The sequence below is a fragment of the Bidens hawaiensis genome, unplaced genomic scaffold (genome assembly GCF_021521415.1).
Source record: "Bidens hawaiensis isolate Kalapana, Puna unplaced genomic scaffold, B.hawaiensis_p1.1 tig00054967_1, whole genome shotgun sequence".
NCBI classification, from domain to species: domain Eukaryota; kingdom Viridiplantae; phylum Streptophyta; class Magnoliopsida; order Asterales; family Asteraceae; genus Bidens; species Bidens hawaiensis.
In genome coordinates, this window is record NW_027499921.1 from 6,701 (window position 1) to 26,292 (window position 19,592).

At 34.6% G+C, this 19,592-nt stretch overlaps 3 protein-coding genes across 3 annotated transcripts; 1 reads left to right on the forward strand and 2 right to left on the reverse strand.

Moving 5' to 3' along the window:
* Positions 1-326: 326 nt before the first annotated feature.
* LOC143600852 (methionine aminopeptidase 1D, chloroplastic/mitochondrial-like) lies at positions 327-4,856 on the reverse strand. Its single transcript, XM_077078409.1, has 10 exons — positions 4,679-4,856; positions 2,872-2,941; positions 2,553-2,781; positions 2,223-2,384; positions 1,750-1,791; positions 1,576-1,647; positions 1,417-1,496; positions 867-964; positions 732-779; positions 327-635 (listed from the first exon to the last, which is right to left on the reverse strand). Exons 1-10 carry the CDS (start codon positions 4,782-4,784, stop codon positions 490-492), a joined length of 1,053 nt encoding a protein of 350 aa, XP_076934524.1. The 5' UTR covers positions 4,785-4,856; the 3' UTR covers positions 327-489.
* A 3,158-nt stretch (positions 4,857-8,014) lies between these two features.
* On the forward strand, positions 8,015-13,167 carry LOC143600856 (B3 domain-containing protein Os01g0234100-like). The gene is made up of 8 exons (XM_077078414.1): positions 8,015-8,040; positions 8,202-8,532; positions 8,641-8,727; positions 9,465-9,496; positions 10,657-10,804; positions 11,274-11,480; positions 11,585-11,675; positions 12,292-13,167. The coding sequence occupies exons 2-8, from the start codon at positions 8,308-8,310 to the stop codon at positions 13,020-13,022; spliced, it is 1,521 nt and encodes a 506-aa protein (XP_076934529.1). The 5' UTR covers positions 8,015-8,040; positions 8,202-8,307; the 3' UTR covers positions 13,023-13,167.
* A 2,779-nt stretch (positions 13,168-15,946) lies between these two features.
* On the reverse strand, positions 15,947-19,132 carry LOC143600853 (heat shock factor protein HSF24-like). Its single transcript, XM_077078410.1, has 2 exons — positions 18,515-19,132; positions 15,947-16,706 (listed from the first exon to the last, which is right to left on the reverse strand). The coding sequence occupies exons 1-2, from the start codon at positions 18,716-18,718 to the stop codon at positions 16,077-16,079; spliced, it is 834 nt and encodes a 277-aa protein (XP_076934525.1). The 5' UTR covers positions 18,719-19,132; the 3' UTR covers positions 15,947-16,076.
* Positions 19,133-19,592: the final 460 nt, after the last annotated feature.

Below are 19,592 nucleotides of genomic sequence, written 5' to 3' on the forward strand. Positions count from 1 at the left end.
TTAAAATGTGATGGTGGTTAATTAATACAGTTAATCATGCATTTGTAGTGATGTATGGTTGCCATGTGGATTGTGGTTAATGCAATTAATCATAGTTGATTTGTAATGGTATAATTCATGAACATGTCTTTGATCTTAAAAGAATGGTTTGTGAATTGTGTCGTTTGGATGGGCCGCGGCAGGATCTTAATCATATACTGTATATTTACTTTTGTTACGCCGCGGCAGGATCTTAATCATATACTGTATATTTACTTTTGTTACACCGAGATCTGAATACGTTAATCTTGAATTCAGAAGATAAAGATCAAGACGAGATAATAATAGAATATTATTAATTTATTATTCTCACTCCCTTGTGCTATTTTTTTTACTGTTTTAACAAATTACAAGTGCAAATTGGCAAAAATACAATGATCTCTTCAAGAATCTAAAACACATGAAGTTTTAAACACTAAAGAATGGCATTTAATAATCTGTAGTTCACAATCAACATTGTGTAAGAATCTCAGCACCATTTTCGGTTATCAAAATAGTATGCTCAAACTGTGCCGATAAACTCCCATCCTCAGTGACAACCGTCCAGTTATCATCCCACATTCTCGGGTGTATACTACCCATTGTCAGCATCGGTTCTGCCCAAACCAAACTCAAAACCATTACAACAAGAATTTGGTCAAAATTAAGGTTGTCAAGAAAACAAGTTGGTAACAATGTAACATATTACATACCTATGGTGAATGTCTGGTTCAACATCATACGTCCACGTTCATTGTTCCCTAAAGAGACCCCCAACGTCGTACAATTACTAATTTTCGAAAGTTTAAGGTTATAATATTAAGGAAAACAAAGTTTCGAAAATTTACTGTAGTGTAGAACAACTGGATCACTGTGGAATAATCGCCCGACCCCGTGGCCCACAAATTGTTCCACAACACCATAACCATGTTCATCTGCATGAGCACTAGAAAACAAAAGTTGAATATTATCATCATCTGCTCGGCTCGTTTACTATTTATTAATTATTTTTTTATATAACTATAATTATTTAATATATTTTTTTCCGTTATAATTTTATGTATAGAAGAATATATATTATTTAGTTATTTTTATTTATTTTTTCATAACATTATATTTATTAATTAAAAATTATTAAATATATATTTTTAAAAAAAATATATATATAAATGCCAGGCTCGTTTAGGCTCGCGAGCCGGTTCGAGCTCGATAAGTAAAGCTCGGGCTCGGGCTCGTTTAATAAACTTATTTTTAGGCTTGAGCTCGAGCTCAGGCTCGATAAAGCTCGGCTCGAACGAGCTTTTTAACGAGCCGATCTCGAGTAGCTCGCGAGCAGCTCGGCCCGACTCGACCTCTTCGCACTTTTGCCGGGCTTACAAGAAAGTTAGATATTCTTACTGTATAATTTTGCCAATCTTGTTCAGCTCGACTCCCGGTGCGCATATGGATATTGCTTTGTATAGGCTTTCTTTAGTTACCTAAATTTTAAATGTAGCAAATATAAAAATATTATTACTAAAATGCAAAAAGGAAAAAGAATGTTCATAGAAGCAATACCTGGACCAGTTTTTTCGCCTCGTCACTGACATCGCCACAAAAAAATGTTGCTGACGTGTCACCGTGGTAGCCCTGTGCCAGTAATCACCACATTCTCATAATCTCAATGATAAAAAGTTTACAGATTGTTGTTAAAATGTTGAAACAATGAATGTGAAAATGAAAAGAACATACATTGAGATAAACGGTAACATCTATGTTGATAATATTACCATCCTGTAAATTAAAAAAAATGTATCGGTCATGAATGAGATGATAAAAAAGAGTGATTTAAAAATTAAAAAATTGTTAGAACAAATTACACTTTGAACATTTTAGATATATAGCATATTTCACTTTCCGTCCTTAAAACTATAAAAACAACAGAAATCAGCATTTTATGTTTACATTTTGTCACAATCTACGTCCTTTCCGCTAACAAGCATTAATCTTTCATGTTAAGTCCAATAACAGGCCTTGCATGTGAGACCGTTTTCGTCATTTTTCTCTTTTAATGAAAAAAATTGTAAACGTTAAAGTAAAACTGTGACAAAATGCATATATAAAGGATGATGTATGCTATATCCTTGGTATAAGGACGAAGAGTGAAACTTGCTATATATCTAAAAGATGAGAAATTTGTTGTAAATGTTATTAACAAATCAAACCTCAAGTTCACGTGAATCAGGGATTCCGTGACAAATGCATTCGTTAACGGAAGTGCAAACACTTTTGGGAAATCCACCATAACCGAGAGGCGAAGGATATGCTCCGTTATCAATAATCATCTGGTGAACTTCTTGATCAATGGCATCTGTGGTGACACCTGGCTGTCAATACATTAGCCAGTTCAGAACAAAGGTTTAATAATAATAATAATAATAACAACAACAATAATAAAAATAATAATATTATTAATAATAATAATAATAACAACAACAACAACAATAATAATAATATTAATAATCATAATAAGAATAATAAAAGTCAAATATTACCTTTACTAATGTACCCGCATACTGAAGAACATGTGCAGCGAGCTTACCGGAAGCTCGCATACATTCTATACCCTTTTCATCATGCACTTCGGGTCCACTTGCAATGCCAGGTGGCTTCTTAGATGCCACATAAGGAGGCTTTAATATGTGATCAGGAACAGGACGGCGGGGTGATAATTTTCCTGGTTTTAAACGTTTGCGTGTGCTGTTTTGTATTTCATCTGTGTTTCTGCTAGTTCAATAGAAATTAGGTAAAAGTTGACGGTTGGAAGTCAAAAATAGGCTTGTGATAAATAATACATGATGTGATAAATAATACCTTTTATTGAATAAAAAATTTGTTATTCCAGTGAACGGTCTTGATTGTCGCATCAAAACATGTTTTTGGCCTGTAATAGCATGGAGAGATGTTTATAGACAAAACCAATGAAACCAATGAACAAGATAAATTTGCATTGGTTAAATAAATAATTTCTTTAAACATTCTTGTTCTTCCTATGTGACGCATTAAAGTTTGAGTGAAAAAAGATGTTGTTGACCTTAGAATATATGAAGTTAAATAGATGGATTAACTGGCGCTTTCATCCTTAAAACATGTATGGAAACATATGTTTAGATGTTTAGACATGTTAACTTGTTGTCATTTGTCATGTCTAAAAAGGATTGTATACAAGACTCGACTCGGCTTGAAACGGTATTGCACAACCTATTCCGCCCAAACTTCTGTAGACCCGTAAAGTATAAAGTTGTCACTTCTGGGAAACTGTAGAGGACTGCAGGCAGTAGCCGCCCTTGCTTAGTTTCATTTGTGTTTTGTATACATCATTTGGGCAAATTTTAGCAGATGACTTAAACTAAAACTACTTTAGCGAACTCAAAGTCTCAAACTCGACTCGAAATTCATGCAAACCAATTTGGCTCAAGCTTATTTACGCGAGCTTTTTCGAGCTAATTTTGTGTGAGTAGCGAGCCACAGGCAGATTTGGCCTAAGCTGATTCACCGCATCAGGTGACGCAAGATAACGTGCTCCTAATGTGCGCATTTTAAAACCAAGTTCATATTGATTTGAGATCTTGAGGAAATTTGTTGTAAGAACGATTATATAGGCGTACTGCGTACATATTGTAAGTACACATATTCGGATGGTGAAGATGGTGTTTTTGTTGTATTGATTATCTAAACCGTAAAGCATTGTCGCATTGGTTGTGGATTGTTACTTATATTCTAGAAGAGAGCTGTTCATTATCCGAATTCGATCAGAGCCAGCACTAGCTCGAAACTATACGAGTCAGCTCCGCTTGGCTCGAAATCTCCCTAACATGCTGAAACTGAATTCGGCCAGCTAGTTAGTTTTGAGAGAAACAATACAGAAAATCAATTGAAAGAGCCGAGATTACCCAAAACCATTTGATCTAGTGATACTATAGAGGCTAAGGATGCAGCAAAATGGTTGAACAACACCTGTGTAATGGACAGAAGAGTGAGCACCGAATGAGCAGGTATCGTATGGTGGCCAGGGAGGAAAAAAAACGTTAACAAACGCAAGGTACCGTTCGCAGCAAAAGGTGTGGGGGGTGGAGCTTAGGAAAGGATATGAAGTGGGCTTCTGCGTTTAGCTAAGTGCTAATAATATTAGCATTTAGCAGCCCACCTGATAATTAAAACTACTTGAGCAGGAGCTTAATGAAGGATACTTATACTATAAAGGATGTTTGGTTATTCGTTAAACGTATCTTACTGTAAACATGAATTCACACCAAAATGAAGGATTTTATACGAAATGTATCCAGAATTTGTTTATATAAGATTACTACAAAGTTATTGATTTGTTGTCCAATGGTCTATTATTATAATTCACATATTTGTACTGCATCTAATAAGTCAAAAAGCAGTCTTTTCATCAAACACTTGGTGGGCATAACAACATATACTTCAAGATAACCAATTCAACTACCAGATTCTATTATTACCCAATAGGGTAATTAACAAAATATGCTCATTGTGATCTTGTAAAGTCACAGAAGTCCAAAATCAAACAACCAGTCATTTCATCGAATACTTGGTGTGCATAATAAGTATTTAAAATTTTAAAGATAAAAAATTCAATTCAATTCAATTCAATTACCTGGGTTATAGCGAAAGAGGTTATGTAGGGGTTGCGTTGATCGACAGTTTCCGACGAACGATGAGATCAGTCGTGGCTGAAGTGTCGCCGCGCCGCCGCCTACCATCGTCTTATGGGTGCTAATGTTATTATTATTCCGCCGACTCTTATCCGTATTTCGTCCGTATATTCGCGGGAATCACATAATAATAATTTTTTTCTTATGATCATATTATAACTCAAGTGAAAATGTTGTTTAGAATTGTTTAACAATAAGGAATCTCAAACACCCCTTAATATGCAAATGATCGTTTTAATAAAAGCGTGGATTCCAACTTAACATTTTGCTAGTGGCACTTCTAACAGGACTCTAACAGCGTTAGTTGCGGGTTGCCGGGAAAAGGTTTTTTACCAGAAAACTCACCGCCAACCAATTACGACCATCACTTAAGCACCACCAATTGACGCTGACGGCGGTTTTAGGGTTCCGGCGACCTAAATAACTGGGCTTTTACTAGAAAAATGTTCATAAATGTCCGATCAAATGTTACAAAGTGGTTTCGGTCAAAAAGATTGAGTTTTCCAGCCAAAGACGTTTATTTTTTTGCGATCTGCAACTAACGACATTAGAGTTCTATTAGTCGCGGCCCGTTGTAAACATATACATCTTTAGTTGGGAACACACAAGCCAAGTGTTAATTTGGAATTGTTATTTGCAAACATGGCATAGTTGGGATTATTTAAAAGTAACTAACACTTTTAACGGATGTATAGTTTTGTCTTAACTTCAACTTTGTGTTAGAGGGCTTAGTATTTCCTTGGGTTGTAAACGAATTGAACGAATTGGATGAGATCTTGTTTGTGTTCATCTGTTAACCTTTGTTGGACAATCAGAAGGTCCATAAACATTGTATCGAATGTAATTTCGTGTATATGTTCGTGAAGGAATTGAGATGGTCCTGTTTGTCCGTGTTTGTTCATTAGTTTTGTAAACGGGCAACAATGAACACTAACGGGCACAAACGAAGTAGGGGGCACATTTTTTAATGAACACAAACGAACAAGTATTAATATGAAAATAATAGCCAAATCAACACAAAGTTAACCAAACTTCAAAAAGTTGTCTCACAAAAAGTAAGTCCTTAGTCGGGATCAAATATTTTCAACTCAATTCTAGCTTGCAAGCTAATAAATAGTTAATTGTATATTTTGCTTTATGTACTCATCTCATAAATTTAAGTTCTGTAATTGTTAATTGTTAATCATTGTACACAGGCAATTGATAACCTAATGCTTAACTATTAAGCTCTAACACGTGTTGGTAATATTTGAGGGGGGTCATTTCTAAACCAAGAATCTATTACATGGACGACACATAGCAGTATGATATGATTTGAGATTTACCTAAGATGTTTTCATGAACGTTGTTGATTCAATTTCAGCCCCCAAAACCGCCTAATAACTTTCAAAATCACAAAATGTAATTTGATAACTATTTTTATGTGTTCTAGAGTTCAAGCACTTTTAATGTATCATAGTTCGTAATTTGAAACCGTTATTCGTCAATTTGGCCAATTAAATTTGCTAGTCCCCATTATCGCAAACCCTCAAATAAGCGCGAGGAGGGGTGAGTGATTGATACTTGTAAGAAAAAATATACGTGACACTTTATTCAAATCTCACATAATTATATTTTGTCCCACAGGATAGATATAGAGTTTACAAGAAATGTCACATCCGTAAATACCACCAACACGTTTTAGACGTAACTGTGGTGCATAAGAGGAGAGCTCCACAGTTAAATGACGGTGTCCGTTGACAAAAGGATCAGGGCAAATGTCTTTAAACATTGCCAGTATCCTCTTCTTTGGCACAAACCAACAGATTCTCATTGTCTTGTCTATATAACCTTATTCCACCATGTACTCATTGTAAACTTTGGTATTCACTCTTCTTCTCATTTTCTTCAAAGCAATGAATAGCATGCAAGAATTCATTTTTATTCGTTTTATTCCTTGCATTGGCTTTCATATCCAACAACAATTTGCTCACTAGATATATCTAGGTCTTACCATATGTGACATGAAATTAAACCCAACATATATGGCAGAAATTTAAAGATAACACAAGCATGAAGTATGGTTATTAAATACTAATAACCATGCATGTCATTACTCTTGTAATATTTTCATGCATATCATAGCTCACAAGTATCATGTATGCATATGCCAACAATACTGAATTAATATAAACATACAACGTTAATTCGATATCATATAAGCTAATTCCATTGTAAAGAACGAATTCATCGGTTGTCAATTGATTCTACGTCAGAAGCAAATTGCGCAAAAGCTTCTAGTTTCATAAATTGTTGGTTATTAACCTCGAAAAAGAAATTGTAGGTACAACTAAGCCGTCAACAACCAATCATCTCCGTGTAAAATTGAATATGTTAAGAGAGAACACTAAAAACATATTATTATTTTTTTATAATCTTAACTATAGAGATTTACGAGTTATATGTAGATTAACTATGCACTAATATTTTTATGCATGTTGTTACTTAAAAAAATTATTGCTACAAGGTAAATGGGAGTCCGATTGTGGTACTCAGGAGGGTCTTCATTTGGATAACATAGATGTCCGCTAAGAAAGAAAGACCGTTAGTTTCACCACAAGAGGAAGCCTTCTGCAATCAGTCTTCGTCACGAGAATCGGTGGAGGTTTGTCTGGTGATAAGTTGTTGACAGAGAGTAAGAGTAGTAGTAATAGAGAATGGATGGAGTTTTAGTTACGTATTCACATGTTGGAGAGTCGAATGATAACCACATCTTACTTCGTTCTCCACGCTCCCTTTAGGAAATAAGCGTGTCTTCTTACACAAGTTCCCTCCTCAAATAGTGTCAACCTTATCTATTTTGATTTGAACAATTTAGCTTCGCCTTTTGAGCCCCTCTACATCCTTCATTAGCTCGTTTTCCTTAAACCTGCTATCTTGATAACCAAGTCATTTGTTTGTATTTTTTGGGGGATAATTAGTACCGCTACCATAACGTACTCAACCGACACCAGTTGAATTTATCTCGTTTTAATCAGAAATTAAACACGTGCTAATAGACATTTACGAATTTATTATTCTAACTTAATTTTAATAGGGCTATTCAAAAAAAACTCGCAGCTCGTAGCTCAATTGATAAAAACTTGAATAAAACTATCTAAAAAAACTCAATTTGAAACAACTTGAACCATATTGGCTCATTTTTATAACCGATCACAGCCCAAGCTACCTCATTTAATTTCGACCTTTAGCTTAAACCCACCCTGACTCAACTAATCAAAAACCATACACCGATCAAATTCGCATCGCTACGTCGCCACCACAGGTCCGTAATAAAAAAAAACGACCTAAAAAACTCGATTTGATGCAAACTCGACTCGTTTAACTTCAAACGCGAGCTCAAGTCTAGCCAAGCTGTCTCGTTTAATTTCGACTAACCATAAACTATACAACTATCAAATTCGTGTTGTTTCGTCGTCACACCAGCTCAGTAATAATAACAACCACACGTGTCTATCCATATATTTTGAAATTGCGCATTCATCTTCTCTGCACACACATTTTACCGCTCTCTTCAAAACCCTTGGTCGCCATGGCAGCAGCTGCAGCACCACTCGCCGGAGAATCCAATCAACCACCGCCACCGGAACCACAAAACACTGATTTATTCCTCATACCACACCAAAGCCCTAACAATCCACCACCTGCAGATTTCACTATTTCTCAATTGATTCGATCCAATAATAATAATAATAATAATAGTTCTAACCCTAATTCATCACTACCATCTCCTCTGTCTCCGTTAACCTCTTCTCTGGTAACTAATTATTATTATTATTGTTATTTTATGTGAATTCGATTGACTGATTATTATTATTATTATTATTATTATTATTATTATTATTATTGATATTGATATTGTTAGGGAAAACGGAAGAAATCGAAGCCGGTGAGATACGGAGATTTCGATGACGTTGTCGAGAAGCCGACTCCGCTTTCGGAACAAAACACTGTAAGTATTCTCCTTGATTATTATTATTATTATTATTATTATTATTATTATTATTATTATTATTATTCTGTTACAGAATATTGTTATAATTAGCTTACTTTGTTAATGAAAAATTGCTTAATTTGCTTAACATGTTACACCAAAGAGTCTGCCAGCAGTTTGGTTTCCCAGGAACGTCCAAACCAAACTCTAAAGCTAGTGTGGGCCCAGTTAAGATAACATGGTAGTCTGGCCAGAGTGGGGCAACGGGGCTCTCCAAATTTGGGGAGTGCGGTAGCCTAATACACAAAAAAGTTGCCGTTCTAAACAAAAAATAATACTTTCTAAGTTTAGGTTTTTTTTTTGTATTGTTTAATTAGAACAATAGTTTGGATTGAGCTTACATGTTGCTAATCTGTTATTGAAAATTTGCTTAATTTGCTTAACGTGTTACGCCAACAAGTTTTGCTTTTGTGACGGCACAACGACTGTCAAGTGACAGTCGGTGGTATGGTTTCCCGGGGAAACGCCCAAGCCAAACTCTGAAGCCTGCGTAGGCCCGGTTAACACAACACAGTCTGGCTAGAGGGGGGCGATGGGGCTCTCCAAATTTGGGGAGTACGGTAGCCTAAAACACAAGAAAGTTGCCGTTTTTTTTAAATTAGTACTTTCTACGTTTAGGGTTTTTTTATTTTTTTATTTTTTTCAGCTAGAACAATAGTTTGAGTTGAGCTTACATGTTGCTAATTTGTTAACAGGAAGGGCAAGATTCTTCTAGCAAGTCTTTGAGGTCAGTTTTTGTTTGTTTGCTTTTATGGCTTGTTTCTTGTCTTTGTTTTGTTTAAAAAGTAGGATGTAAACGAACCGAACATTTGGTGAACTGTTTGTCAACTGGGAAGTTTGATCATTTAATAAACAAACGAACATGTACACATGTTTTGTTTGCTAAATTATGTTTATGTGTTTGCATGTCTATTGATTTACGATTGTTTTTGTTTGTTCATATATGTTTGATTTTAATTTTTCATATATGCTTGCTTGTTTGTTTGAATATTAATTAAAATTTCTCTATTACTAATATCATTTAAAAAGGTAGGCTTGTAAATGAACTGGGCGTTTGGTGTACTTTGGACTGGGAAGTTGATTATGTTCGTTCATGTGATAAACGAATGAGCATGAACACAAATGTTTGTTGATTTGATTAAATGAATGGACATGAATGCATGTTCTGCTTGTTAAGTTACATTTGTTTATGCTTGTTCATATAACGTTCGTTTATGCTCATTCATATATGTTTGAATGTATCAGTAGTAATTAACATTTATCTGTTACTAGTATTAATTTAAAGTTAGTTTAATTTTCATGTTTCAAAATCTTTGTTTAGATATCCTTGTTTACTTTCGAAATGTTGGATGCAATGAAAGATATATTTAGTCTTAAATTTGGATATTCACATTCACTTTTAATCTGTGTTTTCTTTATGTTCAATTATTATCATTTATGTATATTTGTGTTCATCAACCATTTGTTTAGAATATAAGGAATGGACATAACGAACAAAAACATGTTTATTTTCTTAACGAACGAACGTGAGCAAGAAAATATGTTTGTTTAGGCGTTCGTGTTGTTCGTCCGTCTGCTTAAAGTTAAATGAACGGACATAAACAAGTCTTGTTTCTTTATGTTTGTTCATTATTATATATATTTTTGTTAACCGTTTGTTTAGAATATTAACAAACAAGCATAAGCAAACACTAACTTGCTTATTTTCTTAACGAACGAACATGAGCAAGAAAATATGTCTGTTTATGTGTATTTGTTCGTTTATTTGTCTGGTTGAATTTAAATCAACGAAACAAACAAGCTTCATTTGTGTTCATTCAGTTCGTTTAGATGCTCTTAAAAAAGAGTCTTGAAAGTTGAAAGTGATGGCCTTTGGTTGATATGCAGCTCTCCAAAAGGAAACTCTGCAACCAAAAATGCAAAACCAAAACCGCCTGCCTTGGTCAAAGCTGAGGAGATTCAGTTAAACTTAGGACCCGAGCATCCAAACTATTCAAAGATGGTCAGAGGACAAAGTGACACTGGATATTGGATGGTAATATCATTGTATTCTCAACAACTTGCAGTCTGTTGTTTGGTCATTTAGTTAAACGAACTAACATGCGGTGTCTCGTTTGTTCATTTATGTTTGTTTTATCTTTGTTAGTTTACGCTCATTATGTTCGTTAGAATGTTTGTTTATGTTTACGTGCACGGTCTTCTAAACTTTTTAGGCCCATTATAATTTAGTCTAGTCTTAATAAACTTTTAGGCCTAAATCATATATGTTCATGTTTACTTTTATTGGTGTTCGCTTAGTTATGTTCGTTCCTTTACATTCCCGAAATGTTTGTTTATACTATTAATGAACGAACACAAACATATTTGTTTTTGTAATGAACGAACATGAACAAGAAAACTCTGTTTGTTTATTGTTCGAGTTCTATTGTTTGTTCTGTTTAAGTTAAATAAATGAGCATGAACTTGCTGACATGTGCAAAAATAATGCGTTTATTTGGATACAGGGTTTTCCACAGTGGTTTGGGAGGTTAAATTTACCAAAAACCGATAGTGAAATGGAGATAGAAGATGAAAATGGTGAGATTCATTCCGTCAAATACATTGCTGACAAGTGCGCGCTTAGTGCCGGATGGAAAAAGTTTGCAGTTCGGAATAACTTGCTTGATGGCGATGCTATTGTCTTCTCTTTAATCGAATCTCACAAATTTAAGGTACATGATTAACAAAAACAAATGGTTATATATAATTATCAATGTTACCATTACTTTATTAGCATACATGTGTAATTTGTTTTTTTCTTTTTTGTGATTTGTAGGTTTATATAGTTAGGGCGAATGATTGGAAGAATGCAGATGATGTTATTGCCCGTTTAAATTCAGAGGCGCAAACTGAACTAACGACTCCAGGTTTGTTTCAGCTGGAGCTATGACTATAATAACTTTTTTTCCATATTGTGTAGTGTTGGGAAGTTTGCTTTATGTTTGTTTATTTAAAAACGAACGAACATGAACAATTTTTTTTGTTCAAGTAGTTAAACAAACAAACATAAACACATGGTTCGTTTATTCATTTATATTAGTGAATGTTCGTTCATTTATCCTCGTTTAGGTTTGTTAGCTTATGGTTATTTAAGTTTACGTTATTTTGTTAATATATTTGTTTTAAGTTTTTAGGCCCGTTACAGTTAGTCTAGTTTTATTGTATTAATAATCTTCTTGACCCCATACATTGTTGATCACATTTACTTTTAGTTGGTTTTAGCTCAGCTATGCCCATTCATCTATGTTCAATTACGTTTATGAACCGTTTGTTTATATTGTTAACCAACAAGCATAAGCGAACACGGTCATTTTCTTAACAAACAAACACGAACAAGAAAACCTCACTTGTTTAGTTGTTCGTGTTCGATCTTTTGTTCGGTAAAAGTTAAACATTCGTTTGGTTTTACAATCTCAAAGTTAATATTATTTTATTAATAACTTTTTTGTAATATATAATTTTTTTATTTTTTTATTCACATAGAAACCAATACGCCATCTCCAAAATCCAAGCGTGGAAAACGCTCAGTAACCATGGTCCGCAAAAAGCACAAATTGTTGACTCCAGCATCACAAATCATCGGCAACATGGCACCATCCGGAAACAATAGCGAAGAGATCGGTTCCGAGGTTCTAGAAGGTTTTAGACCCTCCGAGCCCGACCTTCCACTTCAAGACCTGGAATCCTTCAAAGACTTTCACATAACGGTCAAAGGCGTGTGCATTGACTCCGAGCTTCCAGAAGATGTCCAAATGAGTTACTTCAAACTCTGCATGGATAGAAAAGAGCTCCTCCATGACAACCTTCCAGATAACTTATATCACAAGTTAGTTGCAGGTATGATCGGCGAAACCGTCAAGATCGCAAACGAGATAAGAAACTCCAAGCTCACGACGACGAAGGAAGACTTCGATGTATGGGATAATTCCCTAAAGTCGTTTGCTTCATTGGGAATGAAAGTCAGATTTTTAATAGACAAGATTGCTAAACTTTCAAACCTCGTATCTGAGTTCGGAAGTAGGTCGGATGTGGAAACGTATGTGGAGGCTAAGAAGGAACACGAACGTGTCGAAGGCGAGATTAAAAGGTATGAAGACGAGTTAAAGAAACTGAAGGAAGCTTCGAGAAAGACGCGGGATGTCGTTAACGGGTTGAAAAAGAAGGTGAAGAGATTTGAAGTGAAGTTTGAAGAAGAGGTTAATGTACCATGGTAGAAGTTGAAAGCTTTGTTTTGTTTTGTTTTGTTTTTATGTATGTTTGAGTTATGTTGAATGTTTTTATTTATTGTTATGGTAGTGACTAGTGAAGTAGGAAAGCTTTTGTACAATTTTAGAAGTTAATTTCTTTTCATGACTTTTAACTTGTTTTGTTTGATAGTGGTTTTGTGTATTTGTTTATGTTTTATTGTGTGAATGTTTAATTCATAAAATGATAATAAGGTAAATATGTATGAATTGATTTTTTGTGTAACTTTATTGGTTCCATACTTCCATCGTGTTTTGATGAAAATATAGGTCAGTCGCTAAACGCTAATTGCAGTTTTGAAAAACGGTAACTTAAACTGGCTGAGTTCGTTCGTTGGGTCAGTTAGCCTAAACAACGTGAAATGGCAGTCATTGTTTTTTTTTTAAGTTTAGCTCGTAAGCTTTTAGTTTTAGAATCGGTTTGTAAGAACCATATGCACTTCTTTGTCTAAATTTTTTTTTTCGATTTGTTTTATATATGTTATTTTGGCCTTTCTTTAACGGAAAATTCTTTTGATGTGTTAGTTTTATTTGCATTCAGCTATAAACTATATCACATTATTTGACATGACTCAGTTTCTGGTACAAAAAATGAATTTGTGCATACACTGATACACCTTGGTATGTAGCGTTACATTTTCTAAAACGAAAGAACTTGAGATAATAGAGCTAAATGACGGTTTCAAGACACAAACCGTATTTCAATCCATCAAAAAATTAGATAATCTCATTGTTCTTTCTAAATGACTTTGAATTAAGTGTTAACAAATCCCTTAGATATCATTTTAAGTGTTCATAATAGTGATTTAAATATTATTGTTTAAAATATTTGTACATCTTTTATAGATTCATAATCATCAGTTATTGTAATCCAGCAAGTGGTGTTTGCAACTTTGCATTAGTGATGAGGGTATTTGTTCCTCTCTTTATGTCATATGTCAAAGGAAAGGTTAGGGGGAATAATGACCAAATTATTGGTTCTAGGCGATACGAATCTCGATCATTGTAATTCTCTGGATTATGTCACAGAATAGTAACCTTACAGTAAAAGTTATTTTTCTGTAGCCTGATCTTTTGTTGGAGTAATTATAATTAAAATTAATATACTTTTTTTTACGTGGCAACGTTTTGAAAAGTTTTAGATGTTATAGGCTCGTTATTGATTGAGATTAAATAATATGCAAATATAAATAGTATTTACATAATTACATCCTTAAATATCTTTATTATGGATATTGATACAGCTATATGCATCTCTACGCAGATATAAACAATTTCATACAATTATGAACGTATGCAAGAGTATTACAGTTACAAGAAATTATTGATGAGTATTTACTCTTATCTCAAATATACGTAAAAGAGTAATTTTATATCTTTATACATTCATTTTAAAGATCTTTTTAACAAATGACAGATCTGAAGACGGACGACAAATACTATCATGGGTTAAAGACGATCTTTAAATAATGCATAAGAAACATACACATTACTCTCAATAAAAAGCACACAAAATAGTGAAATACATTAAGGCTTCATCTCCAATAAATATCAAACTAACAAGAAAACAACCCAACTAGACCTTTCATGATTCATATATCCTCATATGCAAGTGCTTTTGCGCAAACTTCACCAACTTCTCCATTTCTGTGGCGCTGTCGATGGTGCCACTGTGATTGGAATTAGTTGATTCCATCGCTTTTTTAGCTTTCCAACTCCCAAACCATATTCTAAGACCATGAAGCGCCTCTTTGAACTCTTCTTGGCTGATACGACCATCATGGTTGTCGTCATAGGTGCGTAACCACGCTTTGAATTCATCGACGGTCATTGATCTATTTGGCTCCAATCGTATGCATCGCATGATTGCCATGATTGCTCCAAAAATAATAGTTTATTTCTTTTTACAAAAATTAAGTCTTTGATTTGTTTGATGCATCATTGAATTGGTATCTTATCTGTATGTATAATTTGTCAAATTGGTTTTTAAGTATTTTTTTTTTAAACATCTTTCTTTTTTTCCTAGGTGATTCCAAAAGAAGACTTAATATCATCAACCGATTTTTGTTATAATAACAATGGATAGGTTATGAAAGATTGAAAGTCAATTACGGTAAACCGACTTAGATTGACTGATTCCTAACATTTTGGAATTCACTAACGTCACCAACTTTTCTATAAAATCTCTCACTAAAACCTATCAATATTCAATACCAATGGAACGATAATATTGGAAGTACGGGAACTTATGGAGAAGATTAGCATGGGTCATGTGCAAGAATGACATGCATAAATCAAAAAATCATTTAAATGTTTTTTGGGTTATAAAACAATCTTTTTTGTCATAAGGCGTGTTTGAACTCTTTTGAAGAGCATGCAATACATTATAGAGTGTTCTCATGAATTTCTTGATCAACCCGTTAGAAAGAAGGTTAACGCTCAAACTGGCTAAGCCTAACGTTTTGGTCTTTAGATAGATGAGAGTAAACACACGTGTGTAAATTTAACAAAGGTTTCTTTTCTTATGGCCTTGGGAAGTAGTAGTTTGACAATGGGTCAAGCTGCTTTTAAAAGTCGTTTCAAGTAAAGCAAACCAACATGCGTTTGATACTTTGTTTCCTTGCACTTGAGTCTATTGATCTTACTTAGTAGTGACACATCTTGTTGCTTCATCAGTTCATCTGTCTTCCATTCTGGTGTAAACACTTCTCTTTTCATTTCAAACACATATTTTCATTAGGTCATAATCATACATTTGTTTTTCAACGTCTACTTTGAGTTTATCTCTAACGATAACCCCCTAACCTCCTCGACGTAAGCACCAGGCCTCGAACCGAGTACCTCTCCTAAAAGAAGTGACTGAGCTACGACTAAAAATTTTAAAATTTACTATAACAATAAAAATGATGAAAACGTTTATATTACAACTTAGTTGTTGTTCACCTAATCAAACATAAAAGACACATAATAATAAAATGATAAAAAAAAAAAAAACAAAGCCCAAAAGATATAACTTTTATTCATTTATCGAATATAACCTACTCTCCCATGGAATATTCCCACGTCACTGCCGACGTCACTCTCACCTTTCATCTTTTTCACTTCACCCCCTGAACTTTCACTTTTGTCAAAACACCCCCTCCTTCTTTTCCCATCTTTCAAAACCACCCCAAACAACCTAAAACACTCTCCATCCACGACGTCATCCATGACGTCAGTCTCACCAACCGTAACCGTCTCACCAACCACCACACCACCGTTAACAACCCGCCGGATTTGCTCCGGCGAGACGTTAACGTGCTCCGTCAGGTATGCCACCAGCTCGTCACACTGCTTCTTCGCCTGAGCTAGCTCCGCTGTGAGAATACTCTTCTCTCTCTTCAGCTTCTCGTTCTCGCCGGACAAGTTTTCGATTTGCTCCGCCGTAACGGTAGCCGGAGTTTTGGATTCCGGCGAGGAGGTTGAACTAGAGCCGAGGTCGTAGCCGGAACCGGAACCGGAACGTGAACCGACGGTTCGGTTGCTGACGTCAGGCTTTGGTTTAGATGACGTCACGGTTTTCCGGCGGTGGATGTTGACTAGAAGGTTGTGTTGACCGCGTTTGAAGGAGTCGTTGGCGAACTCCCATTTGTCCGGTAGAGTTTTGTGGAAGCCCTACCAAATGACATAAATGCCCCATGAAAATTACTACTAAAATACTGATATAAAAGTTGACGTGGAGCTGATCTTCATAAACCACCTCCATGCTAAATGTACATGCTTATACGATTTGTATAGGGCTATATAAGTCGTACTTGCCACACATTATTTGTATAGGACACAAAAAATAGCTTTTTCAGCCTATACGACTCATATATCCCTATCCCTATACAAGCCGTAAAGATCTTCAATTGCTCGTATAGGCCTGACACATCTCAGGTCCTGTAAGACCCGTATAGTCATTCAAACCGTATATGCGAAAAATTGTGCGTGAAGATCCGTGATGGTGTATGAAGTTTTCTTTCCTTATTTTATCAATGCATATGATTGTGTATGATTTGTTGAATAACCAAAATTCCAAATAGACATTAGGACCAATTTTTATATTTTTAAATTTTGTGTGTGATATGCTAATGAAATCAGAATACTAGATAAACTGCAAATTGTTAGTCAAGTGTAAAATCATTTAAAGAAAATCCTCTTGGAGGGGAACCATTAACCACCTAAGACAATATCGTGTTGGTCTTTGAATGCGCAAGAAGTACAATGGGAGAGGTCAAGTCATTGAGTTTTTTGTGGGTAAAAATTTAACAAAATGGTCGGGGCTAACGTGAGAAAGATGGAATGTGTTTAATTTCAGTTATTTGTAAGAGTGTAAAGGATGGACATTAGTGGTTGATCTTGTTTATGTTTGGTGAATATGGTGTAACTTATATTTAGCACCTTCATCAATTAATCAATCATACCCAGTTAAGTCTCACCAACAGCAAAGCTATAAGTAGGGTCTGGGGAGGGTGAGATGTAGACACACCGTACATCTATCCAACGGGATAAAGAGGTGGCTTCTGGAATATCTAGCACCTTCTTAGTGTTATTTTGGTGGTTAATATAAATACAGTTTGTTGGTTGTTCAAAATAAATGATAACATCACGTGCTCTTGAAGGTTTATATTATTTAAGTCGTAATATATTTTATTAGTTTAATTATATTTATTCATATTCAAAGTGAGCAGTTTACCAAAAGTTTATAACCAAATCCAGTTAAGTAAATATAAATAAATAAAATTTCGGTTATAGATTTGGATAGAAATATAAACCCATGACTACTTAAGAAACAAATATGAGAGAAATAAAAAGAGAAACATTAAACAAATTATGAACCGGCCACTAAGTCAAAAACATGCACTGTTTACTTTTCTTAACCCAAAAGCAAACAGATGGCATAAATAGAAAACAATATATGCACATCAAACACGTTATGCATTTTTATTGTTAGTATAACAAGAAAAGATAACAATAAAATAAAGTATGTTTCGTAAAATCAAACTTTCACACCCATTATGTTTAACCATTATTATCAATATTATATATATAAATATATTAATATATATGGATGCATTGACTAATAATGGCATAATGCTAAATGTTAAATCAAAAACAAAATTGTGAAAAAAATTGTTGACAGAATATATATTAATTAGGGAAAAACAAAAAATATGTTGTCTTTAATGGTATCTGTCAAATGAATCTCTCTAAATAATTTAATACACAATCAATTTTAAGTAAAACGTAATACATACCAGCCAAACAACTGGATATATTCTTTTTACATGATACATAAAAACATTATTTAGTCACCTCTATAGTTAAATACCTTTCCTTCTATAATATTTGACCAAGACTATGCATATATACTTATTTAACTATAGTTATTATAACTATTTAGTATTTGTTACGTGTGTATATTCGAAGAGAGAACTTACGTAAGTATTAAGCTGGCGAACAAAACTAGAGAAATTGTTATGCTTGAACGAATTAGGGAGCAAATCCTTAGCAAATTCAGCAGTCTTCCAAACCACAAACCCGTTACCATCATCGTTCCACGAAATCACCCCATCCGTCTTTGGATCATCCACCAACTGATAAGTCTTCACCAAAAACGGCGCAGGAGAAGACCGTTGCACCATTTTTCGTTACAACTAACTAATTTGTGCAAAGTAACTAATCTCTAAAGTTTATAATAAAAAAAGGTTAGAGCGTTTAATATAATATAATCAAGGGTGATTTAATGGCTAAATAGCATGAGAGCAGTAAGGAATTCCCAGCCCCAACAGTAAAAGCCAGACACGAATAATCGAGAGCGAGCCAGGTCGTGAATCGGACAGGTGATCGATTGTTTAGATTTTTCCATGTTGAATTTGTGATGAAGAGATGATCATAACTTGTTGAAAATGAGTGTGTGGATTGAATGCTATAAGTTTGAAAGAGGAGAATATTAGGTGGATTTATAGAAGGTGTGGGTTGGTGATCTAAGTGTGAAATGAAGGATATATAGTATGACTAAAAACCGAGTAAAAGGTTTTTAATTTCAAGGCCAACTTTTATACTGTTGAAATTTGATTATTATTTTTCTTTTTTTGTATTTTTATTTTAATAAATTAAATGTTGATTTTGGTGATATAAACAAGTTTAAATAGCTAGTGATTAGAAACACGATAAAAATAAGATTGGAAGAGATTGTTTAAACTCAGGTTGAACTAAACCGACTCGTATAACTCAAGCCAATACTCATTCACCCGTTGAGTCATTGAAGAGGTAGGTCCCAGCAGAGCCCAGTTGGACCCACAAGACTCACCTTGAAGAGGGACGTCTGCGCAGAAACCAACTGGATCCGCAGGACCAACCATGCTCAGAGACGTGACGTCCTTACGCGCAGTACGCAAGCTGTTCCCGCAGGAAATGCCTCCCGATGGTGAAGGACTCCGCCTGTTCCCGCAGCTTCGGATACAAGCCATCAGGGAAGGCCACCCGCGCAGCAAGGCTACACGCACAAGGCACTTA

Excerpts from the sequence above, each read along its gene's own strand:
- LOC143600852 (XM_077078409.1), bottom strand. The coding sequence starts at position 4,784 with ATGGTAGGCGGCGGCGCGGCGACACTTCAGCCACGACTGATCTCATCG. Across the intron at positions 1,792-2,222 it reads CTGATTCACGTGAACTTGAG|GATGGTAATATTATCAACAT; the intron begins GTTTGATTTGTT and ends TTTAATTTACAG. Across the intron at positions 1,497-1,575 it reads AGGCGAAAAAACTGGTCCAG|GTAACTAAAGAAAGCCTATA; the intron begins GTATTGCTTCTA and ends TTTAAAATTTAG.
- LOC143600853 (XM_077078410.1), bottom strand. The coding sequence starts at position 18,718 with ATGGTGCAACGGTCTTCTCCTGCGCCGTTTTTGGTGAAGACTTATCAG. Across the intron at positions 16,707-18,514 it reads TTCGCCAGCTTAATACTTAC|GGCTTCCACAAAACTCTACC; the intron begins GTAAGTTCTCTC and ends GTCATTTGGTAG.
- LOC143600856 (XM_077078414.1), top strand. The coding sequence starts at position 8,308 with ATGGCAGCAGCTGCAGCACCACTCGCCGGAGAATCCAATCAACCACCG. Across the intron at positions 8,533-8,640 it reads CTCCGTTAACCTCTTCTCTG|GGAAAACGGAAGAAATCGAA; the intron begins GTAACTAATTAT and ends TGATATTGTTAG. Across the intron at positions 8,728-9,464 it reads CGCTTTCGGAACAAAACACT|GAAGGGCAAGATTCTTCTAG; the intron begins GTAAGTATTCTC and ends ATTTGTTAACAG.